This window comes from Bombus fervidus, chromosome 3, assembly GCF_041682495.2.
Source record: "Bombus fervidus isolate BK054 chromosome 3, iyBomFerv1, whole genome shotgun sequence".
NCBI lineage: Eukaryota > Metazoa > Arthropoda > Insecta > Hymenoptera > Apidae > Bombus > Bombus fervidus.
Genome location: NC_091519.1, coordinates 5,465,275 through 5,491,224, shown reverse-complemented (window position 1 = coordinate 5,491,224; position 25,950 = coordinate 5,465,275). Strand labels below are relative to the sequence as shown.

General features: G+C 37.0%; 2 protein-coding genes across 2 annotated transcripts in view; one reads left to right on the top strand and one right to left on the bottom strand.

Annotated features, from left to right (window-relative positions):
- Positions 1 to 16,275, top strand: part of LOC139985855 (uncharacterized) — a 30,412-nt gene extending 14,137 nt beyond the window's left edge. The window contains exon 2 of the mRNA XM_072000678.1: positions 12,542 to 16,275. Coding sequence (XP_071856779.1) covers positions 12,574 to 14,439 — 1,866 coding nt within the window. The 5' untranslated portion in view covers positions 12,542 to 12,573 and the 3' untranslated portion in view covers positions 14,440 to 16,275. The remainder of the gene's footprint in view (positions 1 to 12,541) is intronic.
- A 6,783-nt stretch (positions 16,276 to 23,058) lies between these two features.
- Positions 23,059 to 25,508, bottom strand: Holn1 (CD2 antigen cytoplasmic tail-binding protein 2 homolog holn1). The gene is made up of 6 exons (XM_072000691.1): positions 24,815 to 25,508; positions 24,590 to 24,753; positions 24,137 to 24,314; positions 23,890 to 24,071; positions 23,709 to 23,817; positions 23,059 to 23,636 (listed from the first exon to the last, which is right to left on the bottom strand). Exons 1-6 carry the CDS (start codon positions 24,957 to 24,959, stop codon positions 23,407 to 23,409), a joined length of 1,008 nt encoding a protein of 335 aa, XP_071856792.1. The 5' UTR covers positions 24,960 to 25,508; the 3' UTR covers positions 23,059 to 23,406.
- Between the last annotated feature and the right edge of the window lie 442 nt (positions 25,509 to 25,950).

The following is a 25,950-nucleotide window of genomic DNA, read 5'->3' as shown; positions in this document are numbered from 1 at the left end:
TAAAGATGAAAGAATCCTATGAGATAATCTATGTAGCCTACCTTTAAAGATTAGGTCTAAGGAGATGGGTTCAGCTGTTTCTAAAAATGAACGATGGATACTTCGAACATTTATTGTAGAACGAAGTTTTATAATGTTCGACTAAATGGAACCTCTTGTTACTTTGGGACTAACAATTTTTATATTCAGTATTTTTATTAAGTATTATTCTTAGTTAAGTATGTTGTTATTCAGTATTTATTCAGTATTATTTACCTTCATGTATACTAAGTGTCTTTAGAACTTGGAATAAACGTTTTTAAAGCTATACCTTTTAACTTTTTAATACTTATTATTACCACGTCGTAATATTTTACCATAATATGCCATTTTTGTGCCAACAAGCGATCTATTTATAATAATTGCCCCTATTTATTTAGAGGGGGGAAAAGAAAATATTAATAATATATAAACAAAATATTATAAATAAAATATTAGAAAAATTGTGACAGACAATTGGTCCTAATTTTCGTCTTTTTTTTTCGTAAGGAAAAGAAATTCCAATTACGAAGGCTTAACTAGGGAAAGATGTAATAGAGCGAATATTTCAAATGGGTGAAATCTGCGATCTGTTTAGCCAGGAAATATCAATAACGGATACCGATCCGTTGTTGGTTTTACACGAATAACAAACAATCCCGATTTCGAGCAAAGTGTCCAATGATATTAACGTTTAATCAGTTAGTGTATACGCTAGATCTAGGGTAATTGCTATACTGGAGCATTTATAACATCACGTTCTTTCGGTTTCGTGTACACAACGTACGTGGCTCATGCATATTCGCGTTTTAGCGATAAGCAATAACGAGCACCTTTAATTTCGCTATGGATTCGAATAAAGCGAGATAGAAAGGTATTTTCAATTCATAACGACTGTGTTTTCATTTGCATCGTTCTGTTACGTTGTAAGAGTAATAATTAGTTTCTAAATTGCAATTATGTTACGAGTGCAGTACGAGTTGCTGTTCTCCCGATGGAGATCTCGTGAATTTAAAGGGGATTTAATTTCTTTCTTTCACGTTTTGTTCCAATTCATATTGTGATGTCATCGTGAAGTAACAGATTTTAAATTAAAGTGATTAAATGAATATCTAAAATCTTGCATAAATTATAAATTCAGATCGATAACTCTTGTATATCTGCTAAAACATTTATTTAATCTTTAAATCGAAATAAAATACTTTTACCTTAATCCGTGCTTGCAATGAGCGACACATTTTATATAATTTAAATGGATTTTATAGTTATAATTCATATCTCTAAATAATCTTCTATCTGTTCAAATGTGAAAAATCAAGAAATTCATAGCACATCACGCATCCATTATACCTACATCAAATTGTAATTTTCCAGTTTGCAATTTTGTAAAAATTTTGCATTTTGTTAATTCTGTACATGATTATCATCCCAAAATTTTACAACTTTTCTTTCTTTTAAATACAGAGAAATATATTAGCCAAATTATACTGTTCAACAAATTTTTATTTTTTTCCGATTTTGCAAACTTCGGTAGACGCACACTTTTTGTACAATTTTTTGAACTATACACGAGTCTGCAAACCGTTTTTCTTCAATGTTACTCAATGCTGGCGTGTAATGATCGCGCACATTTAGCGGTTTCGTTATACCGAATGACAGGCAAGGCAACCGCTAATGTTGAGTACCACTGCCACCGCAGCGTGTGTTGTCAAACTGTTTAGTTTTTTTATTGGAATCAGAACATAATTTTCTAGTTTTTCTTGATGCTCTCCTTAGAAAAAATGTATGTTCTATCGCGTGTTATAGCTAGATTTTGTGCTGAACCTTTACTTTTTTAAATAAACTGAAAAATGTAAGCAAAAAATGATTCATTTTATGTGTTATTTTCACTTTTATCATTATTTAAACATATTCAAATGTTTATAATGCAATGACAATACAATATTGTAAAAGCACATAATGTCTGCAAAGTTGAAAATTTGCGATCTTTTCTTTTAAATTGATTTTTTCGAAAGCTATAGGTTCTAGGAAAAAATTGTTTGGAGATTCGTGTTTAACTCGTAAAAGTGTTCTAAGAGGCAAAATTTCTTTACATATAATAGAAATATTATATATAACAAAGTAAATATTAAAAAAGTATTAAAAAGTAAATATTACATATAACAAGGATAAACCATCGAAATTTACGCAAAAATAGTTAAAAAAGTAAATATAAAAATCTTTGAACAGAATCTGCCTAAATTTTGTAAATTTTGTCATATTAATTCGAAAGAAATTTAAAGACTATGTACACATGTGGCAACAGAAGACGCTGAGAAAGCATAATCTTCGAGTAAATTAAATAACTCACGAGTGCCTCGCGTGTCGCATCAATTTGCATCCCGTTATTATTCCAACGGAACGATCAACTTCCGAACAACAATGTTACAAGTTCACGGACCATTAAGCGAGCAAATGAATTTTACGTACAAAGCGCGTCGTATCGCGTATACGTAGAATTTTACCCATCCCGACAACCTAGTTCGAAGTTAGTCGTCGCTTAATGACTTTTCTTTTGACGCGGCAAGAAAATGGAGCGTGTTGTGGATTATCACTCTCGTTCCGCCAAAAATTGCGCTTAATGACTTTTACCGCCGCCTCTGTGGCGACGGAGATGCCCGAATACGAGCCCAAAGCATCTATTACCTCCTTTATATTCGCTGCTGGTCAAAGATTTTCATTTTTACGATGTTATATACCACAAAATAATTTTACATACAATACATATTTTTTATACTGCGAGACTTTATATATGTAAAACCCACGTAAAAAGCGTTATATACGTAAGAAACACCCCTCCTTTACAAGCATTAGGATTCCTGCTGATCTCATGCAATACATTTCTGATAAAGTACACCAAGTTTGCGATAATCTTTCATAGGATTTTATTTGACTAAAAATAACTTTTTTATACAAAGATTTTTTGCGGTGAATGTATGTGATATACGCAGTGAACGTGTTAAAGAGCATTCGATGACACTCGAGACGTGTAGGATGAATAGGGATCTTGTATAAATTGAGATTGCTGCCTACAAAAATTAGAACCATTCGTTGCTCACATAGACAGATGCTTATTTGTCACTAGAAGAGGCGTGAAATGTGGTCATGGAGCATAATGATTCCTCCAATTTGGTAAATTGAGCCGACTGCGTTTCTTTTATATTTGTGGAGCTGAAACTCGAAGTTTTTTTTAGGACGAGAGAGAAAGAAACTTACGAGGACAAAGAAAATGAAAAATTTTCGAGAACGTCACGATTGTACTGTATGATTAATAAACTGCGAATATTTATGTAAATTAATATCTTTGCGAATTATAACAATGAAAGAGATGAAATCTAAATAGAATAGGATTTGTACACACGTTGCCAAACCAGATCCTGATTATTGTACGTTGCAAAATACTCTACGTTCTTATAATTTCATATCTAAACTAATTCTTCAATTTATAGAGATATTCTGTTTAGGTCGAGAGCCCATCGGGGCAATGCTTCCGCTTTGACAAAATGTTAGACATCGATTTCTTTACTTTAGATTGACATCGCAGTGATAGGTAAACGATACTGTATCTAGGACAAGTTAATGGAATAATCTACTAAAAGATGTCAAAATTTCCTTACAATTAAAAACAGAAACTCTTCACATTATCCAAAAAAATTCTATAAAATAAAGAAAATAAATTCTCCGTGTCTTAATCTTCATCCTTGTTACCTACATAATGAAAATGGTGATATATTTTAGTTTCTATCCTTTAAACAAATCTGTCAATACATTGTATGATCATCGTGTCCCAGAAACTAATCTGAATAAAAAAATTCTTGTCGCTCGAACAAGAAACACGTCGATCTATTAATGAAACGTCGATAAAGCGAAAATAATACGCTCACAGAGAGCCAAGGTGTATTAGAAATAAAAAGTGAATTAGCTCTAAAAGTTCTACAAAATACAGAAAAATAATTTTTCTGACAATTTTTTCTTCCACTATTCACTTTATAAAAAATATCAATTACCATTTATTTTATCTTGAATCCACATTTCTGATTGTATCTCAGGATCGCCCTATCGTAAAAACCAAGCTCAACAGGACAGAAAACTTGTTATCGTTCCAACAAGAAGCCAGTCGGTCTCTTGAAATCGGTATCGAAATTGGTATATGCACCAACGATAAAGGAAAGTTGGATATAGTGTTCAGAGCGCGAAAAGCCTGTAGCTCGTGTAGCTCGTAGCCATCGCTGCGGGGTGTAGCCTGCACCACCCTGCGGTTAGCCAAGAGCTGGTATGAGTTTGGCTCATCTTCAGTTCAGTTTCGGAGCCACCAAGGCTGGAACGAGATGAGTTGGAAACGGAAAAGAGTGGAGGGGATCCCTGTAAATTGAATGACTTGCCCCGTTATATGTTGCCCTCACCGGTTTTCTTTGCTTTATACCATTCTCAGAAATTGGCCAGAACCCGCGCTCAGATTCCATTATAGACAAGAAGTCAACGCACAACCTAGCCAGCTCGTTCGATGCCATTTCCGTATGTATTATGCATGGCCCAGACAAATTTCGTTATCCGTGGACAGATAAGAAAACGCCGTCATTTATTATTTATTTTCCCTTTATCGGTAAACGGGAAAAATCCCCGATCCGGCCGCGACTACTGAATATTTTAAGATGCTTTTCACGGGGAAAAATGGGAACTAAAGAGGACAACCATAACACGAAATGCAAATTATTAGACGTATCTGGAAGCTTTGATTATGTGAAAAGCCATTATCCGTTCGTTCGTGGATCCGTTCTTAATGCGTCGATTGAAAATTGAAAACGAGACCTTTTGTCCCGAGGGCTTATGACACTTTTAACCGGTTTCGTTATATCAGTTCGCTGAAATCAACTGCTCGAAATTGATCGCTCTTTAAGCGCGATTTAGACGAACGATTTCCCGGCAATTTTATTCGTTTTTAATTGAAATTTTAACGCCGAGAATTAAAAGGGGATAGAAAGTCGCTTTGATACGAAAAATGGCAAATTTTTGGTGTATTTAAAGATCACAAAGGGAAAGTACGATGAGCATTTTTTTGTGTTTTATAGGAGAGAAATTTTTATATTCGATATATTGTCAATCAAACATGCATTATCAAAATCCATTTCCTGTTTGATTTTGAGGTTGAACGTATTCTTTCATTGTCCTTTTGCTTTATAAAAGACAAAAATCCTTAAAAAGGATTTTGTTATCCGTTTTTACCTTAAAAACTTTTTTCATCGTCAACAAATTAATTGCTATCGTGTATTGATGTCTGTGGTATTGGTTTCGAATTAATAATAAAATCATCCAAATATATAATGCTAATAACATTTATCGTATTCGATAATAAAAGCATTAACGTACACAGAATGGAAATTTGATCTGTACTTTTCCAATAGAAAGATAGAAAATTTCTGATTAACAAGTTGAGTGCCGTGCTATTTTCGTCCGATTTTTAGCTCAACCTACCTGCACCGCTAATGGTAATCTATCACTCTATCACTTGATTTACATGCGCTGAAAACATCGGTGGTTTGAATGGAAAGTTCAGCGTGGCCTATATATGTACACCCCACGCAATACTGAACGTATTAAAAAACAAACTTGGTCGAATCGAATCAAATAATATAAACCACTTTTTAAATCGGAAAATAGAGACTGGCAGTTGTGTTTTTAAATGTAGGAGGATCTTATTAAGATACAGTCTCAAGATGTTGTTAAACCACGTAAATGTGCCAAAACTATCGTACGTCTCCACGGCGAAGCCAAGTTTTATAAGCTATTCTAAGCAATCTGATGTTTGCCCGAAGTTACGAATTGTATCATGCGAACTCGACAACTGTAACAGCTAAGTTTCGCTACTCAGGTCTCGGTACAGTAACGGTCCAGTCTTTTTGCAAAACTTGCTCAAGAAAGGTCTTATCTTTGGCAAATAGCGTGCCCAGTAGAGTCGTTGTAATTAAACTTGTTATTAACGTACTCCTTTAGCAACATTAATGGAAAGAAATACTTCGCTTATTCCCCTAAAATAAGTGTAACGTTCGACTTGATATACATAGCTTGATTTACAAATAAGAAATTGAAACTCATAATGATGTAGCATGATATAAGATAACGTTTTGAGTATATAAATTATATTTGTACTGTGGATGTTTATGCAATATCATATTTTTATGAACGTAACTGAATAAGTGTAACTTCAATAGAGATTTAATGCACTCACTCGATATTATAACAACTTCTTTATTTTACACGTATTATATATTTTTGCATATTATGTACATTCGATGCATTGTCGTACTTTTCCATAAATTTTCCATAAATGCATAAACATACTTAGTCTAGTAAATTAATCTACACGCAGTAATTAGATCTCATAGAACACAACAGAACGCGTTTAAAGGTATCTTAGAGAGCAACAACTAAAATAAACTAATCGAACGAAGCAATAAAACGCTATAAGGAGGTACCTACCCTGTCGTTGAAAGCCATGTAATACGGACCTAATTTCACGGAAGCGACCAACACAAATATTTTCCCCAGGCAAGGATCGTTTCGGCTAATACAGCAGCCCTTCACCCTTATCGTCCTCTGCTCGTAGACAAGTGTTGTTTATCAGACTGATGTCACTTATAGCGATGGCCAGAAAGCCCGAATTTCGAGGTAATCACGCTCCCCTTGATCCGGGCTTCGCGGGCACCCATCGGTTTCACCCTCGTCTTCACGACTTTCGTCGTCTTCCTCCATCCCCTGTGAAGACATCCTCGCTTCGTGGAAAATCCGCTGTCTGGTCCAGCTACGATTCGATAGCTAGGACGAGAACGAAAAAAAGGAGAGAGAGAGAAAAAACCAGCGACTGATTTCCCGGAGAAAATAACGCTCGACCTGCCATACGGGATATTACATACTGCGGATGTTAACGTTCACCCCTGTTATATTTTTGTTCTCTCTTCTTTTTTCCCCCCATTCTTTTTTCTTTCTTTCTCTTTTGTTTTTTTTTCTTTTTTTTTTTTTTTTTGCTGCCGCGAGGTCGCGGGTCCTGGGAGAGGGAGCAGAAACAGAGAACGGGGGACATATAGCTCTGTCAGATAGCGGAATGCTGTAAATCTGTGCATTATACATGACAGCGAGATCAGCGCCATTTGTTATTCCGGGTTAGAGAGAAAGGGGGTGCAGGGCGCAGAAAAGGGGACGTGAAAAATTACTGGCACGGCCAGCACTTACCGAAACGAGACGTTTTCGGATTCGCTGGTTGGAACACTTGCCAGGGGACTAGTTACGGAATTGAAATTATCGACGATGGTCACGCGTTAATGCTTCATGGTGGTGATTGTCGACCGCGTTTCTACGAAATGCTCCTTTTGTGAAACGCGATTCCTTTTGTCCGCGCCATCCTGCAACGCCGAGTGAATCAAAGTGTTTGAACGCCCGTGGTTAGATCTTTGTGTTGGCCTCTCTAGTCTTTTTTTCTTTTCTTTTTTTATTTATTCAATGGGTCAATGCTGGGGGGCTGATCGTTTCGATGTAAACGTTGAATCAGACTCCGTAGGAATGGATTCCTTTGGTCCATTTTAAACACCTCGATCGGCTTTCGAGGTTTTGGGATTTGATATTATGGTAATGGTGTTATAATTCGTAATTTTAATAACTTTAGACACTGTACAACTTTTACTTTGTCACACTGTGATTCTGACGTATTTACATGTTACGATTTTGATACATTTTTGTGACGAGAAAAGAAAATGTTTAATAGCAAATTGCATTAATACATATGGTCTACTTGGGAAGAGTATAATTTTATTTTACTGAAATCGTATTTTACTGAAATAAACGATAATGTTTCGAAACTGTAGGTAAAATATACACAGAATTCGTTTGATGAATTAATAAGTTCAAAATATATTCATATATTTATGATGATAATTCAATATTTCACATACTCCATTAAACTTTGTTTTCAGACTACTTGGTTCCATTATTCCATCATTATTGTAGTTTATTATGCGACTCTACATTGTAGGTTAAAAATAACGGCAATTCTCTACTTCTGAAGAGTTGGTAGAAGACTAGTCAGAAAATATTCATCGAATCAATGCAATAGCTCTGGACTTGAAGTTGTAGCCTGGGTTGAAGTAACTTTCAAAGTTATAAACCTTTGCGATATTACTAACAATAAGAAGATTTACAATGGATGCAAAACAACCAGTTTGTGTATATTTCCAAGTATCTTTAAAATAGATATCGTGGAAAAAAGATTAAGTATTCTCCTAGTTTAGAAAATTGATTTAAAAAGTTAAAAAATTTATTATAATTAACTAATAATTATACGAACAATGAATATCTCATTCTATAAAAGAAAATCGATTGGAATGAATAAATATTTTTATTTATTTCAATTGATTGTTTAACCGCAAGCATAATAAAGATATAAATGTACAAATAGACGTTCATTGATTTAATTAAACTCGCATAATTAGTTTTAGATCATCGTTGTTTCCCAGCATCCAGCGAATTCGGTCTTGGAAAGTAAATATTCAATAATTCTCGTGCAATTTCCGTAGTTATCTCGTTCCATAACTATTTATCACTCTCAAGCGTTCGTAACCAAATTAAAAGCATTCTACCAGCAAAATTCAGATTAAAAGCTGCTCGTTGGCTCGATTAGGCGTCAGGCGTCCCTGACATCTGCTGATCGCCATTATTTCCCAACGCCGAACTTACATCGATAACTTCTCGAAATTCAAACACGTAACACATTACCACCACAAGGCTTCCATAATTTTGGTGCTTCTCTCGCTTTCGTATACATCACGCTTTTCATTTTTAATTTAATCCTTGACTTTCTAACTTCTCAGTCGCAAAGTGTTTTCTATAGTTCCGCGCGGTTAAAGTACACATTAGAGCATGTTTATTTTAGCGTTAAAAATGTTTTCAACGTAAATGTAAATGCCGGTGACCGCAAGTCGACTTGATCAAAAGCGAATCGCGACTCGAGAAATATTCAGAGACACTGTCAGAAGAACCCGCTTAACCGCGCGTCCTCGAGGAAACTCAAACCGTTCTATCGCTAAAAGGCTACCTTTGAAAGAAAGAAAAAGAAAAAACTGGTCGAGCAATTCGAGCAAATTTCGCGTTCGGTTTTCCCAGTTATTCCCGATGATGAGTACTCGAACGAGCAACTTTACAGCTCTGTGTTCACCATGCACACGCGCGCGTTCACACACCGTCGAGATAATAAAAACGACCGGTCGAATAAAGTTTTTATCGGCTTGTTAATTTTCGAAGCGGCCGCGGCAACGAGGCTCACGCGATTCGCTTTTGAAACTATTCCTCGCTGCTTATCATTGTTCCTTTCGCGCCGTATTCCCCACGAGGGACTAATGTTATTTATTCTGCAGTGCATGGAAAAAAGTTAACACACAAATGCTTCGCTATTCTGCGTAAATACCAACATACATATGTACATACAAACACACACGTGTACGATGTATTATACACGACGGAGTAGCCGGACGTAACAGTGGACGGGCAAAATCTGAACACGAATTGAACATGCAGGTGTCCGTAAATAAACTCGTTGCATCGAGTTTGTTGCGGCGAACCGTTGGAACGTGAAGGGTGGTTACGCTTTCGCGGCTTGTTCGCCCGCTACAAAGCCTCGCCCGTGGACCGGGGCTTTTTATTTCGCGAAACTGTTTAGCCCGGTCCCAATGCCTCCGGTCGGGGAATATCGTTTACATAATTACAACGGCCAACCAGCGAGCGCGCCAACCGGAAGAGCCGCTCTTCCACAGCCTGCGTGTATGTATTATATCGCGGACCAGTATGCAATAACGAAAGGAGGAAAGGTTATTTTAAGTCCAACAACTTACGCGCAACCATTAAAGGTTATAGGTCTCTATTCAATATTAAAGCACTGGCTCTTGTGGTATGGTAGACAACGTTCCTATTACACAATAGCAAAGAACGACAATCACGTCGGAAGGTGGACGTTGCTGGGGATGGGACGGAAGTTAGCGAGTTGCGATTCAAACATAAGCAATCGTGGGAAAACGTCTTTATCCAAGGGAAAGTATAGGAAAACGGCGACTATGGCTATAGAAAGTTGAGTGGTCGCGTAACTCGAAACTTTCGCGGACTTAGGGTACGATTCTAAGGTTCTTTTAGTTCCCGTATGCGACTATGTATACGTGTGGTGAGCTGGCCTTCTGGCATTGGACCAATGACATGTTGTTGAATTCATTTTATAAAGGGAGAGACAGGCCAGCCAGTTTCTACGTGGACTGTTTCCAATAGGCGCGATTCGATCGTCGGTGGATAAAAAAAAAAAAAAAGGAAAATTGATTCGATGTTTAGCATATTGAGAATGCTCGACGTGCTTCGAATGGATAAAATGGCGGAGGCGTTGGTTATAACCGGCCTGTAGTACTTGTGCTATTTTTTCCCTTTTTTTCATGTAGTTGGTCAAGCTGTTTAAGTGTCTCTGGACGCTATTATCTCGTTGATGGCAGCGCAGTGGGAGGAAATACACGGAATGGCAATGAGAATGAGAAATTTATGAGCAAAAGTCGTATGTGTACTTATATATAATTTAATAACTCTATAAACGTGCATACCATGATATTGATTTGCTGATGGTAATCAATATTAAGATACCGTTGTGCCGATCCCGTTTTCCTTCGTTTACGTTACAGTATTACCTATTTTATTACAGTACCATGACTCCGTTTATACGCTCTCTCTCTCACACATACACACACTCTCACTCCATCTCTCTTTCTCTCTTTCTTTCTCTCTGTATACATATAAGCTGAATTGCTAATACTTTTCTTAGAATTTGCGCCTGTAATTTGTGAACCGTATCTCGGGTAATTTGAATCAACGCTGGAACGAAGCACGATCTCTTCATCTTACAAAGAGCATAATTTTCTCTTGCGCAGCATGTCGCTGAAAGTAAGGACAAAACAACGTTAGATATATTTAAAACACCGATTTAAAATGATTAAAAATACAAGAAATTATTCAGTTCCTTTTTTATTCTTATTTATTTGTGTATTTTTTCTGTATTAAACGCAGTCAATTTTGTGTAAAATGTTCTCTCGCAACAGATCTGCAAAACTGTCGGCTACACGCGTTGTCAATACCACGCAATGTCATGAACTGTTTTCTATATATGAACACTATTAATGTAGATGTTTTTAATAAAATGATATTATAAATAAAAGAAAAATTTAGAAAGCTTTTAACACGATTTCTGGCAAGAATAACATTATTCTCTTTTCCTTTTTCGTTTCACACCTATATAGATACATTATATGATAACATTCCCTAATTAAACCTTCATTGTTTTATAAATTGCAGGCGTTTATTTTGATATTACCATTTGTATGAGATTTTTTGCCATGTTTCTCTGAATATTCATTTCAAATGGGGTAGTTACGTTACGGTCTACAAGCTGCAACATAATATGTGAGACTCATTTGGAAATTGTATCTGGCACTTGAAAACTATCATTTTTGCTTTCCAGTAACTCGTGTTCGCTTATCTGCGGCAGCAGGTGTTCCAAATGACCACCATGTATTTTAACAAGTCTTATTCTTTTAACATATCCAGCTGTTACTAGAATTTGCTGGCAGCCTTGTTTAATTCGTAACAAGACTCTCTCCTGATTATTAATGAAAGCTGTTGCAGATAACGCGTCTAAAATAGGGTCAACGACTAAAATTCTACTGAATTATTTCTTACAAAATAACTGAATAACAAAATTATAGAAATTTGTAAATATTTAATATCTTTAATATTTACAATTTACTAATAATTTTCTATCAGCCATTCGCTTTATATTTCCTTTAAGGGGTCTTTGAAAAATATTTATATTCGGACTGATTTTATCTCATTAATTGGTTGAAAATATAACCCTTTTCAGTAACTGCTTAATGAAATTACTTGGAAATTATTGAATTATTGAAGTCCTACGAGTTGGGTTGTTCCCCCAGCAATCCTGAAAGAAAAATAATGACTCGTTTCGAATTTACGATGTCTACCGTGATTACAAGTTCAGCCGAGTTTTACGTCTCTGTGCTTTGCCAGCGGACAATGGCAGCCTCGGCAAACACACGTTTCAATTACATACAAACATGTTAGGGCTTGATTGAGCCAAAGATATTTTAAAGTGAATTTTTTTTTTTTCTTTTATTAGCAATCTGACGTTACCGCGACTATATAGAATTTATATTTTATACATTAATTAGCAGTTTAAATTTTAGGTTTGGTAGAAAATAGGGGGAATGTAAGATACAGAAGATAAGTGTAAAAGCAAGGCCAATGTTTTGCAAAAAAGTCGAAATAAATTACTACTATGTAGTAGTAGGAACGAATTTACTTTTACCAAAGAATTTACTTTGAATTTATTATCTACATCTACTTGAATTTTATTGTGTTTATCTATTTACTATATTATTGTTTTATTACAATGTTACAGGGCAGTTCCAGTCAAGGAGGAGTTCATATGGAATGGCATCACGTGGACCGTCGACGACGACGCTGCCAACCGCGATAGCGTTGGCCGTCGCGATGTCAGTGATGGCGAACGGTCTTTGTCCAACGCAATGCCATTGCGACGACGAGAGCTTGCACGCGTCCTGTGCTTATGCGAGCCTCGAAGTCGTTCCGATCCAATTGAACCCGGAGATCAGACACTTGGATCTGTCCAACAATCGTGTCGGCAATATTCACCTGTCGTTTGGTTTCTACGGTAACCTGGAAACGCTTGATCTCACGTCGAACGCTATCCACACGTTGGGCTCGGACAATTTCGTCTTCCAAAAGAATCTGGTCACATTGAACGTAAGCGGTAACGCCGTCAGAGCCTTGGCCAAGAATTCCTTGCAAGGTTTAGACTCTTTAAAGGAATTAAACTTAGCCAGCAACAATATCTCCGACATGGACGAACAAGCGTTCAAAGCCACTAGTGAACTAGAAATCTTGAATCTAAGCGACAACTCGATCACCAGTTTGCCAGAAGGATTATTAAAGAATCTGCACAAAATCCGCACGTTGATCTTGCACGGTAACTTTCTGTTAGAAATCCCCACCGACAATTTAGCTCTGGCTCCGAGCTTGGAGAACGTCGACCTATCCGACAATTTGATCCAGGAGCTTGACAGGGACTCGTTGCCGTCATTGCCCTTGTTAGTATCGTTAAACCTGGCGAACAACGTTATCAGAAATATCGCTGACGACGCGTTCGACCGACTACCTGATCTACTGCACCTAGATCTGTCCGGAAACAATCTGACATCCGTACCCACGTCCGCACTGGCTAGGCTGAACGTTTTATCGAACCTGATCCTTAGTCGTAATCCATTAGGTACTTTAGAAGCCGGTGGATTTCGCAATCTATTTGAGCTAAGAAGCCTGGAGCTGAACGATTGCACGATCATTAGCGTACACGCGCGAGCGTTCGCTGACAACGTGAACCTAGAACGAATCTCGTTGGATGGTAATCGAGGTTTGAAAGAGCTACCAGCAAGGGTTCTCTATAGCGCCAGATATCTGAAATGGGTCTCTCTACGTCGATGCAGCCTGTCGACCCTGCAGCCCACGCAATTCCCTGTGGACGGCCTGTCGTCTCTTCGCGTCGGTGGCAATCCCCTGGTCTGCAATTGCTCTGTGCACTGGCTGTGGAACGTTATCAGAGCGGAAGAGCGGCGGAACGAGTCGAGGCTCGAGTTAGATACCCACGATATCATCTGTACCGACGAGGAATTCGCCGGGAAAGCCCTAATCGCTCTGTCGGAGGGTTCGTTGCGGTGTCGGCTCAATCCTCTCTATCTGTCGTTGTCAGTAGCCGGTTGTGTAGCCGCGACGGCGACCATTATGGCGCTGATAGCGCATCTGACGCGGTCCAAGAGGAAGAAACGTCTGGCGTACGCGGCGCCCAATCGACCGGAATTCCTTGTCTACGTGGGCAGGAACAACGACGAACTGGACAAGAATGCGGAATCGTACAGCAGACGGCTGTTGGCTCGGAACGAGGACACGCCGTACGATACTCCACGCGGGAAGCCAGGACAAAGAAGCCCGCAACCGCAGGATACGAATATCTACGAGACGCCTAGGTACACCAGACCGACGACTAATCGTCGCGATACTGGCACCGATCCGACGTTTACCAGGCAGGCGGAAGAGGGTGTATACGCTGTGGCTGACGTCACCGATCTTCGCGACGAACCACCGGAAGTGCTATCGCTTTATCGCATGCAGAGCCCCGCGGCTCCCAGATCGAACGTTCACCGACTGGACTATGGTTATGACTACGAGTACGATTACGATTACGAACCGCCGCTTCCGCAAAAACCTCACGTGGTGTTCGTTTGAGAGAACGGCAGCGTCTTAACGCTGCCCGATCTGTGAGAACAGAGATGGTTTTCAACCCTCTAGAGATTACCGAGATCCGTAACACGAAGAAACCGAGCCGCTAGCTCTTCGTTCAGGGAGAAGATACTTTCCGAATCCCACGGAGAAGATTCATAGAGGAAATGGATTACCTAGTGACGCGTGCTAGTTTCGTCTTGTACTTCGGTCACGTCCGGGGATTACGGAAGAAATTCCAGTAGCGACAGTCTCGCGCGCTAGATCTATCGTTGTTGCGAGCTAGTAGTGAACAGAGGGAGGGAGGAGGGTGCTTTGGACAAGACCTTAATAGGGCTGGATCTATTCTGACTGATTGGCCAAGATCAAACGTGATACGGTAATCCTTCCTTCACCGAAAGTATCGATTCTGTCGTCCATAAGAGGTATGCATGGAGTCGAGGCATACTCTCTCTCTCTCTCTCTCTCCCTCTCTCTCTCTCTCTCTCTCTCTCTCTCTCTCTCTCTCTCTCTCTCTCTCTCTCTCTCTCTCTCTCTCTCTGTCCGATGAAATTTAACGCGTTGCTCGCGGATGGTAGATCGGTTCGAATCATTCGACTACGGATATACTATGCCCACCATAGAATCTTCAGCATCATCAAGAGAATAGCGTTCCATCGTCCATCGCGCAGAAACGGGGACAGATGGTGGACTAGACTCGTGGTGGACGAGCTGAAAATGAAATGTCTTCCGAGAGATAGTCGCGCCGCTGGAGAACAGCAGAATGCATTTTCGCTGGGGGAACGCAATCTGACTCGGAATGTAAATTGTACGGCGCATAAACGTGGCCACCGTTGTATTACACAGGGACTGGGAATAGGGAGGCTACGGGAACGTATTTATTTTCACGGATTGCGTCGGATTCCGTTGGTTCAGTGCAAATGCTGGGCGCCGTGTTCCGAGGCGGGCGTTCATTTCGCATTTAAACGTAGTGACAAATCAAATCAAAGCAGCGTCTCGTTAGTCCGTTTAAACCCTCCCTAGACTAGCATCCCAAGATTACTCTTCCTCTCTCACTCGCGTCTTCACCAAACGTGTATCTGTCTGTCCTTTTCTTAACCCTAATTTCGCTTTTCCCCTCTTTGTTCGTTCGTCATTCCTTTAACTGTCTGTCTATCTTCGTCCACATTTCCCTTTGTCGATTCACCGTTCGAACAATTGTCCGCGTCCTTTACAGGAACATTGACAAGATTTTTACGAGACGGTCGGCTACCTCAAGCACAAGCGATTTACATAAGCAAGAAACGAGTTGAAAGAATGAGGGATCGCTGGGCGTTGTTAAGTCCGCGTTCCTTCATCCTTTCGTTCGCTGTTTCTTTATCTTTCTCTTATCTGTCTTTATATCTTTGTATAAGGCGTATACACACACTTACAGATACGTGTATTAACGAACACACACGCGAAGCATAACCACACGTTAAAACATACACCGAAGGGAGCAAAAGACACAATGTTAGAATTCGTAAAACGGTTCGTGGACGGTTCCTTTTTCCCTTCCGCTTGAACCCGCTGAAGTCGAGTGAAGAGGGCCGTTTTCAGATGAACATTGTAAATCGAAGCAATAATAGACGCGACCTTTACTATTAGGAAACACATTACGATCGCACCGAGGTATATTTAGACACAAGAATTTCACGTTTATACAAACTTAAGCGTACTATATATATATATATATATATATATATATAGTGATGATATATACAAATGATATATATATATTTATTTATTAATTTATGATGTTAAGTTTGGAAAAGATGTTACGTTTTGAATACGAGAAAAAAGAATATACTTGATGCATCAACATGAACATGCGTATGTATCCATCACGAAGCATCGATCGAACTTTCGAATTCGTGTATCAATGTGTACGAGTATGGTTTCAATCGTAAGTAACTGGACCTATAATAATAATCGTAGTAGATTTTATTTATTCATCCTGCACCGTTTATTATCAGAGGTTAATTACCATATTTAATTTAGACCTAAAAAATATAAAATATGTAAAACAGAAAAGAAATTGGCAGAAGATATCTAAGTTAAGAAGCAATCTATCTCAAATGTAAATTCGTTTAAATTATTGAAATTATCCTAAATTTATTAAGTGTCCAGCGACTTATGGAGGGAAATATATTTTTTATTTACATAAATGTACATTGTGCATCCAGAAAATCGTAATTCGTGACACATAATGTGTCGCAAGGATTATTACGCGGACCCGTTAGTACGATGATCTGGATAACTCGGCCGTGTGCGTATTGCCGTTGTTGTGCGCGTCCTCGAAACGCAACGCGTCTAAAAATTTAATGGAATATCGAATTCCTGCTGATTAAAGTCTCCAAGCGCGATGGCTCCTCGAAGTAGAAGGTCGAAAGTTAAATATTCAATTCGCCACGGTAAACCTTCGCCCGAGCCTTCGTTCGCTCGCTCGAAAACCTCGGATTGCTGTAAGATTTCGGGAATAACAATTCCATCGAGAATTTGTCGGAATAATAGGGCCTCGATTCGCGGAACGAGGTCAGAGCGAACAGTATTATTCTCTTAGAATGTCACGTTCGATTGGCTTAGGCGATTTTTTATTATGTTTATCTTCTATCTAAATATCAAGATTAAATGGATGATAGATTAGATCGACTGTTTCGAGTTAATTAAGTTTTATTTAAGAATAACTTTATTTTAATAATACATACATAAATTCAATTACTTAAGAATTTAAGATGCCTTGTGAGAAAAATGAAAAATCATTCGATTTTAACAAAATAGATAAAATTCGATTGTTGAAACTTAAAAGTGAATTCGTCTTATATTTAATTACACCTTTTTATCAAAAATATAACTTTACAATAATTTAGTGAAATAATCCAAGTATTAGTATGCAAACGTAAATATATGAATTTATTATTTAAAATCGCATGTGTGTATCATTTCGTGGAAGGCTATAGCGGTTAAGCCATATTTACATTTATAGGATCGATATAGAAGTTGTTTTGGTAATAACAATTTACCATAGGCTTATTATTTTGTGAAAAATATCTACGACCGTGATTCTCCTTTTTCGCGATACATTTATCCTTAAACCTCTCAGGGCGCAATGTAAACCAATATCTCACGCTTTCCTTAAAACCTAATTTCAAGGGGTCCGTAAGTAGTAAAACCGATTTTTATCAGACCCGTATAGAGTCCATCGATCGAGAGTTAAATTCTCGATGGAATAACCTCCATATAAAGTAAACTCGTATAAAACTTGAAAACCCTGACACACGAAGATACGAAACGGAATTCAAAAGCAAAAGAACTGCCAACGATAAATAATAACCGTATTCCATCGAAGGTCACTACAAAGCTTTGACATTATACTATGTATTTATACCGTGTGTTCTAGGTTTCTCCCTTAAAATGGTATTGGTATATTCTGTGAGTAAAGGTAAGAAGAAATTTCAATGAAATTCTAATAAATATATTTTCAAAATCTATAAATTCTAAACAAATTTGCCGATAAATGATTTATAAGGCCATATTTACGACGATTTTTTTATTATTTTCACTCACAGTTATCTTCCGTTTTAAATAGAAGTTTTAATAAAATTCCAATTGATAAATTTTTAAAATACAGAAATCCAAACTAAACGTTTATTACGAGAAGCTACGTTTTTACGGCATTTTTTCTTATTTCTACTCACACAATGAATATCGATTTGCAAAGAAAAAAAAACACACATAGTGGGACATCTCACAATGTCAAAGATGTACAAATGAACGAAACGCAATCCGGAAAAGGGGCTCAAATAGAATTTACGGAGCGAATCCAGCCGGGGCGGCCGAATTTGAACAGTTCCCCCGACGCTCGACCGCTTAATTTACGCCGCGATCGAATCGTCCCGATAGCCAGCAGGCTACATAAAGAATCGGAAATGGCTAAGCACAGCCAAATGAAATATTCGTGCCACCTGTAAGAACGCTATCCTGACGCGCTGGTGAAAGCGGTCAGAATACATCCGACGATCCCTTTCGCGTATTACTTCCGCGCCCCTCGTTGATCGGCTGGCAGACAGCTGTGAAAAATTAATTTTCCCCGAAGCAGCCGATCCCTCGGCAGTCGACTCAAATCGAGGGTGAAAACAGTGAAAACAGAAAACAGCTACGGTCCTACTGACCCAGAAGCCGTGGTTCTCCCGTTCATGGACCATCGTCCGACCGTCCATCACTTTCAGAGAACTTTCCAAGTTTCGACAGCGAAGTTTGCAACCGATTGTCACGGCCAGGCCGGAAACTTACTCGCAAGAATAGATCCGCCGGGTATAGAGGCGATTTGATAACGCGGCGATTTTTCAATTCTCGTTTCATTTTCCGCCGATCGACGACAATAGAATCAAACTTCCCGAGCTGCCCGGAGTTCTATAATCTGCACGTAAAATTATAGACGTCTGACATTGCCAAGTTCATCGTGTAAATCGCGTAAAAATGCTTCAAGAGAATTTAAGTTGGAAGTTGAACATACAGATTGGCTGATTTAAATGTTTGCATTAAATTGTTGTTTTAACCAGGAAATTCGATCAATATCGTGTAGTTATAAACATAGTTAATTTACATTTAATCGAAATGTTATAAGAATAATGTAAGAAAAATGAAAATATTTAACAAAGATATTTAATATTGTAATATTCCCTAAATCAAAAAATCCTGATACAAGTAATATTTCCACGTTCTTAATGACCTGAGAATAAATTTCATGCATACGCCTAAACCGATTACACCACGTGATACATAACTTAGTCTCATTTCGACCAGCCTGCTACACCCAGATTAATTCGATTCGGATTAAGCGAGCGTTCGAAGGCACGACTAAAGCAGGGCAAAGAAAATGAGCCCAGTAGAAGGGAAGTTTCGACCGACAGAAACCTAGATTAAAGAGCAATCAGAGAAAAAAACGAAGAGAAAGGGAAACTGAAAATGAAAAGAACGAACGGGGAGAAAAGAAAAAGCGAGTCACCGGACCACCCTCTGACAGTCCAAAATATTAGATTTGAGAGCATTTCATTGGACCCACTTTCCCGGTCGGTTAGCCAAGATTCCACGGTGGCATTTCGCCCAACTCGTTAGTCATGGTAGTTAGTCATGCTACACGGATCTCGCCCAAGGAACGAAGAAGAGAAAGATGAAAAAGAGGGAAGCTGTGCTCAAGCAGACGGAGAGCCGGTAGGTCGCGCGAGAAGAAACCAAAAAACGGCCTACCTCTGTTCCTTCTTCGTTCTTCGTGGTGTCCCTTTCTCTGTTTTTTCCTTTTTCCTCCCCCCCCTCTCTTTTCCCTCACCTTTTTTCCTTTCCGGTTTCGTGTGACGGGGATCTCGATGCGTTCGAGGCGCGCCCCATCGGCGGCTATTTTTGTATGTACATAGAGACAAGAGCTGCGCAACGTCGAATGCACATCACGTTCCTCAGACGCGTAAACGTCCGTCTTCAGTGTCCGTTGTTTTTTGCTGTTCATTACTCCCGGCTCCTTTTATCTTGTCTGTCTCTTGAACTTTGTCCATCTGTCTGTCTATGATAATATCTCCGCCGGTTTCATAACAACGATGCGAGAAAATACAGTTGTTAAACGATTTCGGGATTCTCTCGAACGCAGCTTCCGCTGCTTCGTAACGAACCAAAGCGCGACAGCGTGCCGCATATCACGATGAAGATGATGATGACCGGGTGTCGTCGCTCGATCGCTCGAGTGCTGGTCCCTCGTTCACTCGAGTCTTCATCGATGCTAATGCGGCGGTGTCGCCTGGGTTTCTTGCTGTGTTTGAGAAAAGTCTGTCGAATATATCAGTGACATGCAATATTTTATACTTGGTTCAGAATATTGCCTATCTGCAATATTAACTTAATTATATAAATACGTACTTGTACTTGAAACATTGCCAGCTAGACGAATTATAGAAATTTTGAAAAATTTTATTTTTGGAAAATTGGCGATTATAGATATTGAAAATGAATATCACTGCATTCTTATTGAAGTATGTTTGTATATTTGAAATTCTTTTCACTTGTTAACGTATTCAGCTTTCAAAAATATAAGTAGAGTGCCGCTCTACAAATGATATCGCGTGCGATTAAATTTCCAACATTCCCCAGAGAATAAGTGTGAATTCGAGATAACTGTATCGTAATCTGCTGTCAGTTTATGAAGTACGAGATACCTCGCGATTCGGAGCAAATTAATGCTGATTTATTATATTAATCCCCGAATAACAACGCAAAAGCAATTTATCCCGATTACAATGATTCTCTATTTACACGCGAGATTCGAACAGTATATTCGAACGATACTTTCTCAAACACTAGGATACCTGTCTACTTCAGCCGCGTATTCATATATCTGACGTTTAATGGAGCTATAGTAACCTGTAGACTAATTAAGATTAGAATTAAGACAATATCGACGCGGACGTTTCATTTTCCTCGAGCGTCTAAGACACAGTTCGTATACATAATTACTTCATTACATGCAATTTGGGTATATTACGTGCGTTTATGAAACCGGCTTACGAATGCGTCCACTGTTTGTGCCATTTTTACCTTTTCTTCGTCCCCTATCTGATCTGTTTCCTGGGCCCCCTTGCACAATTATTTACCAACTAATAATATTAATGAATTAACAAGTTACAAGTTATAAGATATAGGCGTTTGTTTTATAAGTTTGCTAAACTTGCTTGTAGAATTTTATTTATCTCGTTAGTAGACTGTGGATTTTTATGCATATATGGGAAAATTAAAAGTGCAAAGACACGAAATGCGCATAATATGCAAAAGTAAATGAAATATTCAAAGTGCAACACTCGTTATCATGTTTAGTAATTCTTTATTTGTGTTAATAAAAATATGAATTTGCATAAATATCCGCGGCCCACATTTTTTCTCGCTCATTACTAAACTCGTTCCTATTACAGGACAATTTATTAATGCTGATAACTTATAATTTGCAACTTGTAAAATATCACGAATAATATTAATTTAATTGCGCACGAGGGCCATGATCATTTGTATCCTGATTGTACTGCGAAAATCAAAGAGAAAACTAGTGTAACTTGTTTCGTCGTGAATGTACCGCCTGTACCTACGTGAATTTTTCCTGTAAATATTAGTATAATAGTTTCGTGTGTTCATGGAGTTCATAGCTGTTCTTTATGTATAGCTTCTAGCTTCGCCTTTTCTTCTTGCCTCCGTTATTCTTGTTTCCTTTCGTCTGTTATTCTGTTCTCTCCTTTTCTTTTCTTTCTTGTCAAACATAGAGACAAAAATTGAAAATATCGACGCGAAGTCGGTGATTTTTGCATTTCGCTGATTCGCTGAATTTTTCCGTAAAATCGCTGAGCATGGAATTGGTCATTTTCGCGGGAATATCGCGTTGAACTATTATTCTTCCTTGACGCGATAGATCTCCGAATTTAATAGTCCTTTCGAAAACTTTCTGCCACCTTTTTCTTAGGTTAAGCGATGTATAGCGAGAAATGACAAATCTCGAACACAAACTAAATCGACCGATTGATTTTTTCCGACGTTTAATATAACTTAGACATACTGCATCGCATACGTACACATTCGTATTTTCTATAAACGACTGTGCGTAGGATTTTTTCAATTTTTGATTAACGACCAGTCAACTTTTATCACAAAGCTAACATTACTAGAACGAACCCTCGTCTTGTGTACCGTTTCAATACTCTCCGCGAAATTTAATGGAAATTAATTAGCTCGTGGAGCTACGAATTTATACACTTAATAATTATATATAAATTAATTATAATATAAATTACAAAATATATACATACTACTACCATTATAGTAGTACGTATATACATGCATACTCACGGGTAAATATGTATGTACGATTTACTTACATACACGAAATATTTTAAGTAACCATATAGAAATTTCATACATTGCTAATAAAAATGTTTAAGATATCTAATAAAGTTATATTGTATATTCAGTAATATGTGTGCTATTTGTCCGATATGTAAATGAAATGCCTGTTAACTCCCTTTTATTTTGCGTTGTTTTATTACATATGTATACGTATGAAATATTACGTGTAGATATCTCAATCCTGTGTTTTGTGTATCTCTATGTGTTTATCTTCTAACGTTTAATTACAATATTTTTACGTTTTATCGAATGTTTACTTATTCTAATTTTATGTTGAACGTACTAAAATAAAAGCCAAGAATCAAAGATTTTTCAGAATTTATTTTCTTGAAGATCTAGAAGCTCGAATGTAAAGAACATCGAGTTGCACTCTGTTGAATAAACAAGGGTAGTGGCAAGGTTTTTATGCGTGGTACAAATAGATTTACTTTAGGGATAAAATCCTATTTAAAAATACCACGTCGTGTGGACCATAAATTCTGCCACCCCTATCTTACTATTGGGTATGCACAGGAAGTTCCTAAAGTGTAAGTTCTTTTTTTTCTCTCGATTTAAGTAGCATACCGGATGGTCTTTAGTCAGGCATTAATAAAAACATTAATAAATACATCAATAAAGGTAGATGTCTTTAAAATTTAAAAGAGCAAAATAACAGATACATAGAAAAAAAGTAAATAGATTTCCACGATAGTTTTATTTATGCGATATGTATCAAGAATGGACAATTGTTATTTTATACAATTTAGTCACATGGAATGAGTTATTACTCGGTATTATTACTAACAATACTCTTTTTTTTTAATGCAGAGAAACACAGTTTTTAAATTTCATATTTGTTATATCATAGTTTCAAAATGCCAGAGTATGTGTTCATCAAAGTCTGTAATTATACTGTACATATTGACAGGTAGTTAGCCTATATTTTATTACATAAAACATTGTTTCTCATTATATTTATCATCAAAAAATTACAGTTACATACTAGTTCTTTTATCAAATAAGGTATCAAACAAGAACAAAACATCACAGATAAAGTTCAAAATCCACTCTTGCGGCATCATAAAACTGATTATTTTGACCCGTTCTTCTCACCCAAGCTCCACTTTTAAAATAACCTTCCCTTGCCCATGCATTCATTTCTTCGCTTGTATGAGGACCATAAACTTCTGCATTTTCATCTTGTGACCATTTTAATTCCCATGTTACTTCTTTAGTTTCGTCTGCTTCAGAATTATCAATTCCTTTATTATTACCTAAAAGAAAATAAACATAATATATAATATCAGAAAATTATATAGAAAAACATTCCCAGAAAATATAATTACTTTCATTCTCATCCAATTTTGCTTTCTCTTTTACGTCAAAATCATCAGCATACATATCCAACTCTGCTTCCTGTTTTGAAGGATGAGCATGTTTATCTCCTAGCTCAACCTATGAAAACCATATTATAGTTAGATTATTAAAAGTTTTTAATATCTATCATATTTTATCATGTGCAATTACCTTCTTTTTGATTTGCTCGTAACTTTCTTGATATATATCCATATTTCCAGTACGAGTTAACAATTCATTTGCCAATTCTGTTAATTTTGTTATACTAATAGAATTTTGATCATCTTCTATCGGTTTCTTTTCCTGTTTTCTTTTCCATCTCTCTGCAGTAGTTAATCTTTTTTTTCCTTTTCCTTTAAATAATTGTAATGATGAACACATTCTTTCAAATGTAACTTAATCAACTAAAAATAGCTACCAAGCCTGCACAAAGCCTTAGAAACAGTTTCTCCAGGTTGTAAGTATTCCAATATTTGTTTATAAACCTGAGTTGGATTGAACATTATATCTGGATCTTCATCTTCGCTATCGCTATGTGCCAGTCCAAGTGTTTTACTGCTTTCCTTCTTTACACTTGCTGTAGAACTCGGTTTGATCTATCAAGATTACGCCTTAGTAATGTTTTGCATTACTGAGTAAACAAGGCAGGTTTACAGATAATTTTATTTGTTTGCTGTATGGAAACATATTCTGATATTTCAATATGCAAAATTCCAAGAGCAAGAAAAAAATTAGAAACATGAAAGCAAATTTACATTTTATTTTAAACTATCAGAACTTCAATTCGTATTATACAATTATGCAAATTTAGTGCATTAGTTCTGTCACATATTCTAAGGTTAAAATCATTTGACCAACTAGTTTTACAAACCTGCATCCAATCAATGTTGTCTAACCAATTATCTCTAATTTCTTTTTCTTTGTTCCAAAGATAATGGCCTTGTTTGTCAAAATGTCCTTCTTCTAATTCCTCTTTCATATTAAATGCTGTAAACCCTACATTTGTTTCTGGAGCACTTGGTCCATCTTCGGCACCTAATAATTATATACAGATATTTAATATCATGTTAAACAAATTTTTCATACTTTTACGTACCTTCAATTTCATCATCACTCATTATATTATAATTATCCTCGTTAGCATCATCATCTTCTTCATCCGAATCTAACGAGTTTTTTACTGGTGCTTTTCTAACATTATTATCTTCTAATTCATCAAATTTACGTTTATACATTTTCATATATTGTGAATAACAAATCGATAATAAAAGATATCCGTCTTTCACTTTATCCTAATAACTTATTATTGACTCTTCCAGCACGTACAGTGAAATATAATCTTTTATTGGACGTTTCTTCACTGTTTCTAAGAAAAATATTATTTAATTTTATATACAGTAATAATTACACTGTATTTCTAGAATGTCTAACAGACAAATTTCAGGAAAACATATTTAAATACAAACGGTAACAGTATAATTTAAACGGTACAATTATGTATAAAGTATTTAACTACGTTCAAGTTAGGTTAGCTTTTGGGCAGAGTAGTAAGCTGATAACCACGGTCCACGGTCGTTACACAGATCTGGCAATTTCCGTGGTAGGGGTAAGGCTCTTGAGCACAATCAAATAAACAAGTTTGGACACACGCTAGGGAAAACTGTCCATTTTTTGAATTACAAAATATCAAGATGGAGGGTAAGAGAAGGTTTCGTTATGCGAGACAGATAGAAATGAGTAGAATACCTCTGTCTCTATCTGACATATTCATAGCATGTCAAGCATGCGCAGAGCAAAATCCTTCTTATTTTCCGCGTTGATTTTTTATGACACAATTTTCGAACGAATTTTTGTACTCTAGCATAGACAAAAACCTATTTATTTTCACGCTAGTGTGTAACGTATGTATAACAAAAACTTATTTAATTCTATGGTCGTACGTAAAAATTCATATTTTTCTATCCGAAATATACAAATATAAGAATAACAGAATCGCGTAATAATCAAAATGAGTTGGCCTAAGAAAGAAAAATTAATTTTTCTACTATATTTATTTTAGAGAAGGAAAGGAACTCATTCCTTTCAAACGATAATGGATCAGTGGAATGATGTAATAATTTTAATATATTCTCTATACATAATAGCCTTTTAGATTTAACATTAAATCTACTTTCCTCGCGTCGATGTTTTTGTTATAATAAAACCTAAATTTCATTTTAATAGTTGAGTTAA

Coding starts and splice junctions, on each gene's coding strand:
- Holn1 (XM_072000691.1), bottom strand. CDS start 24,959: ATGAAAATGTATAAACGTAAATTTGATGAATTAGAAGATAATAATGTT. Junction 24,315..24,589: donor ACAACATTGATTGGATGCAG/GTTTGTAAAACT, acceptor TAATCTTGATAG/ATCAAACCGAGTTCTACAGC. Junction 23,818..23,889: donor ACGAGCAAATCAAAAAGAAG/GTAATTGCACAT, acceptor TGGTTTTCATAG/GTTGAGCTAGGAGATAAACA.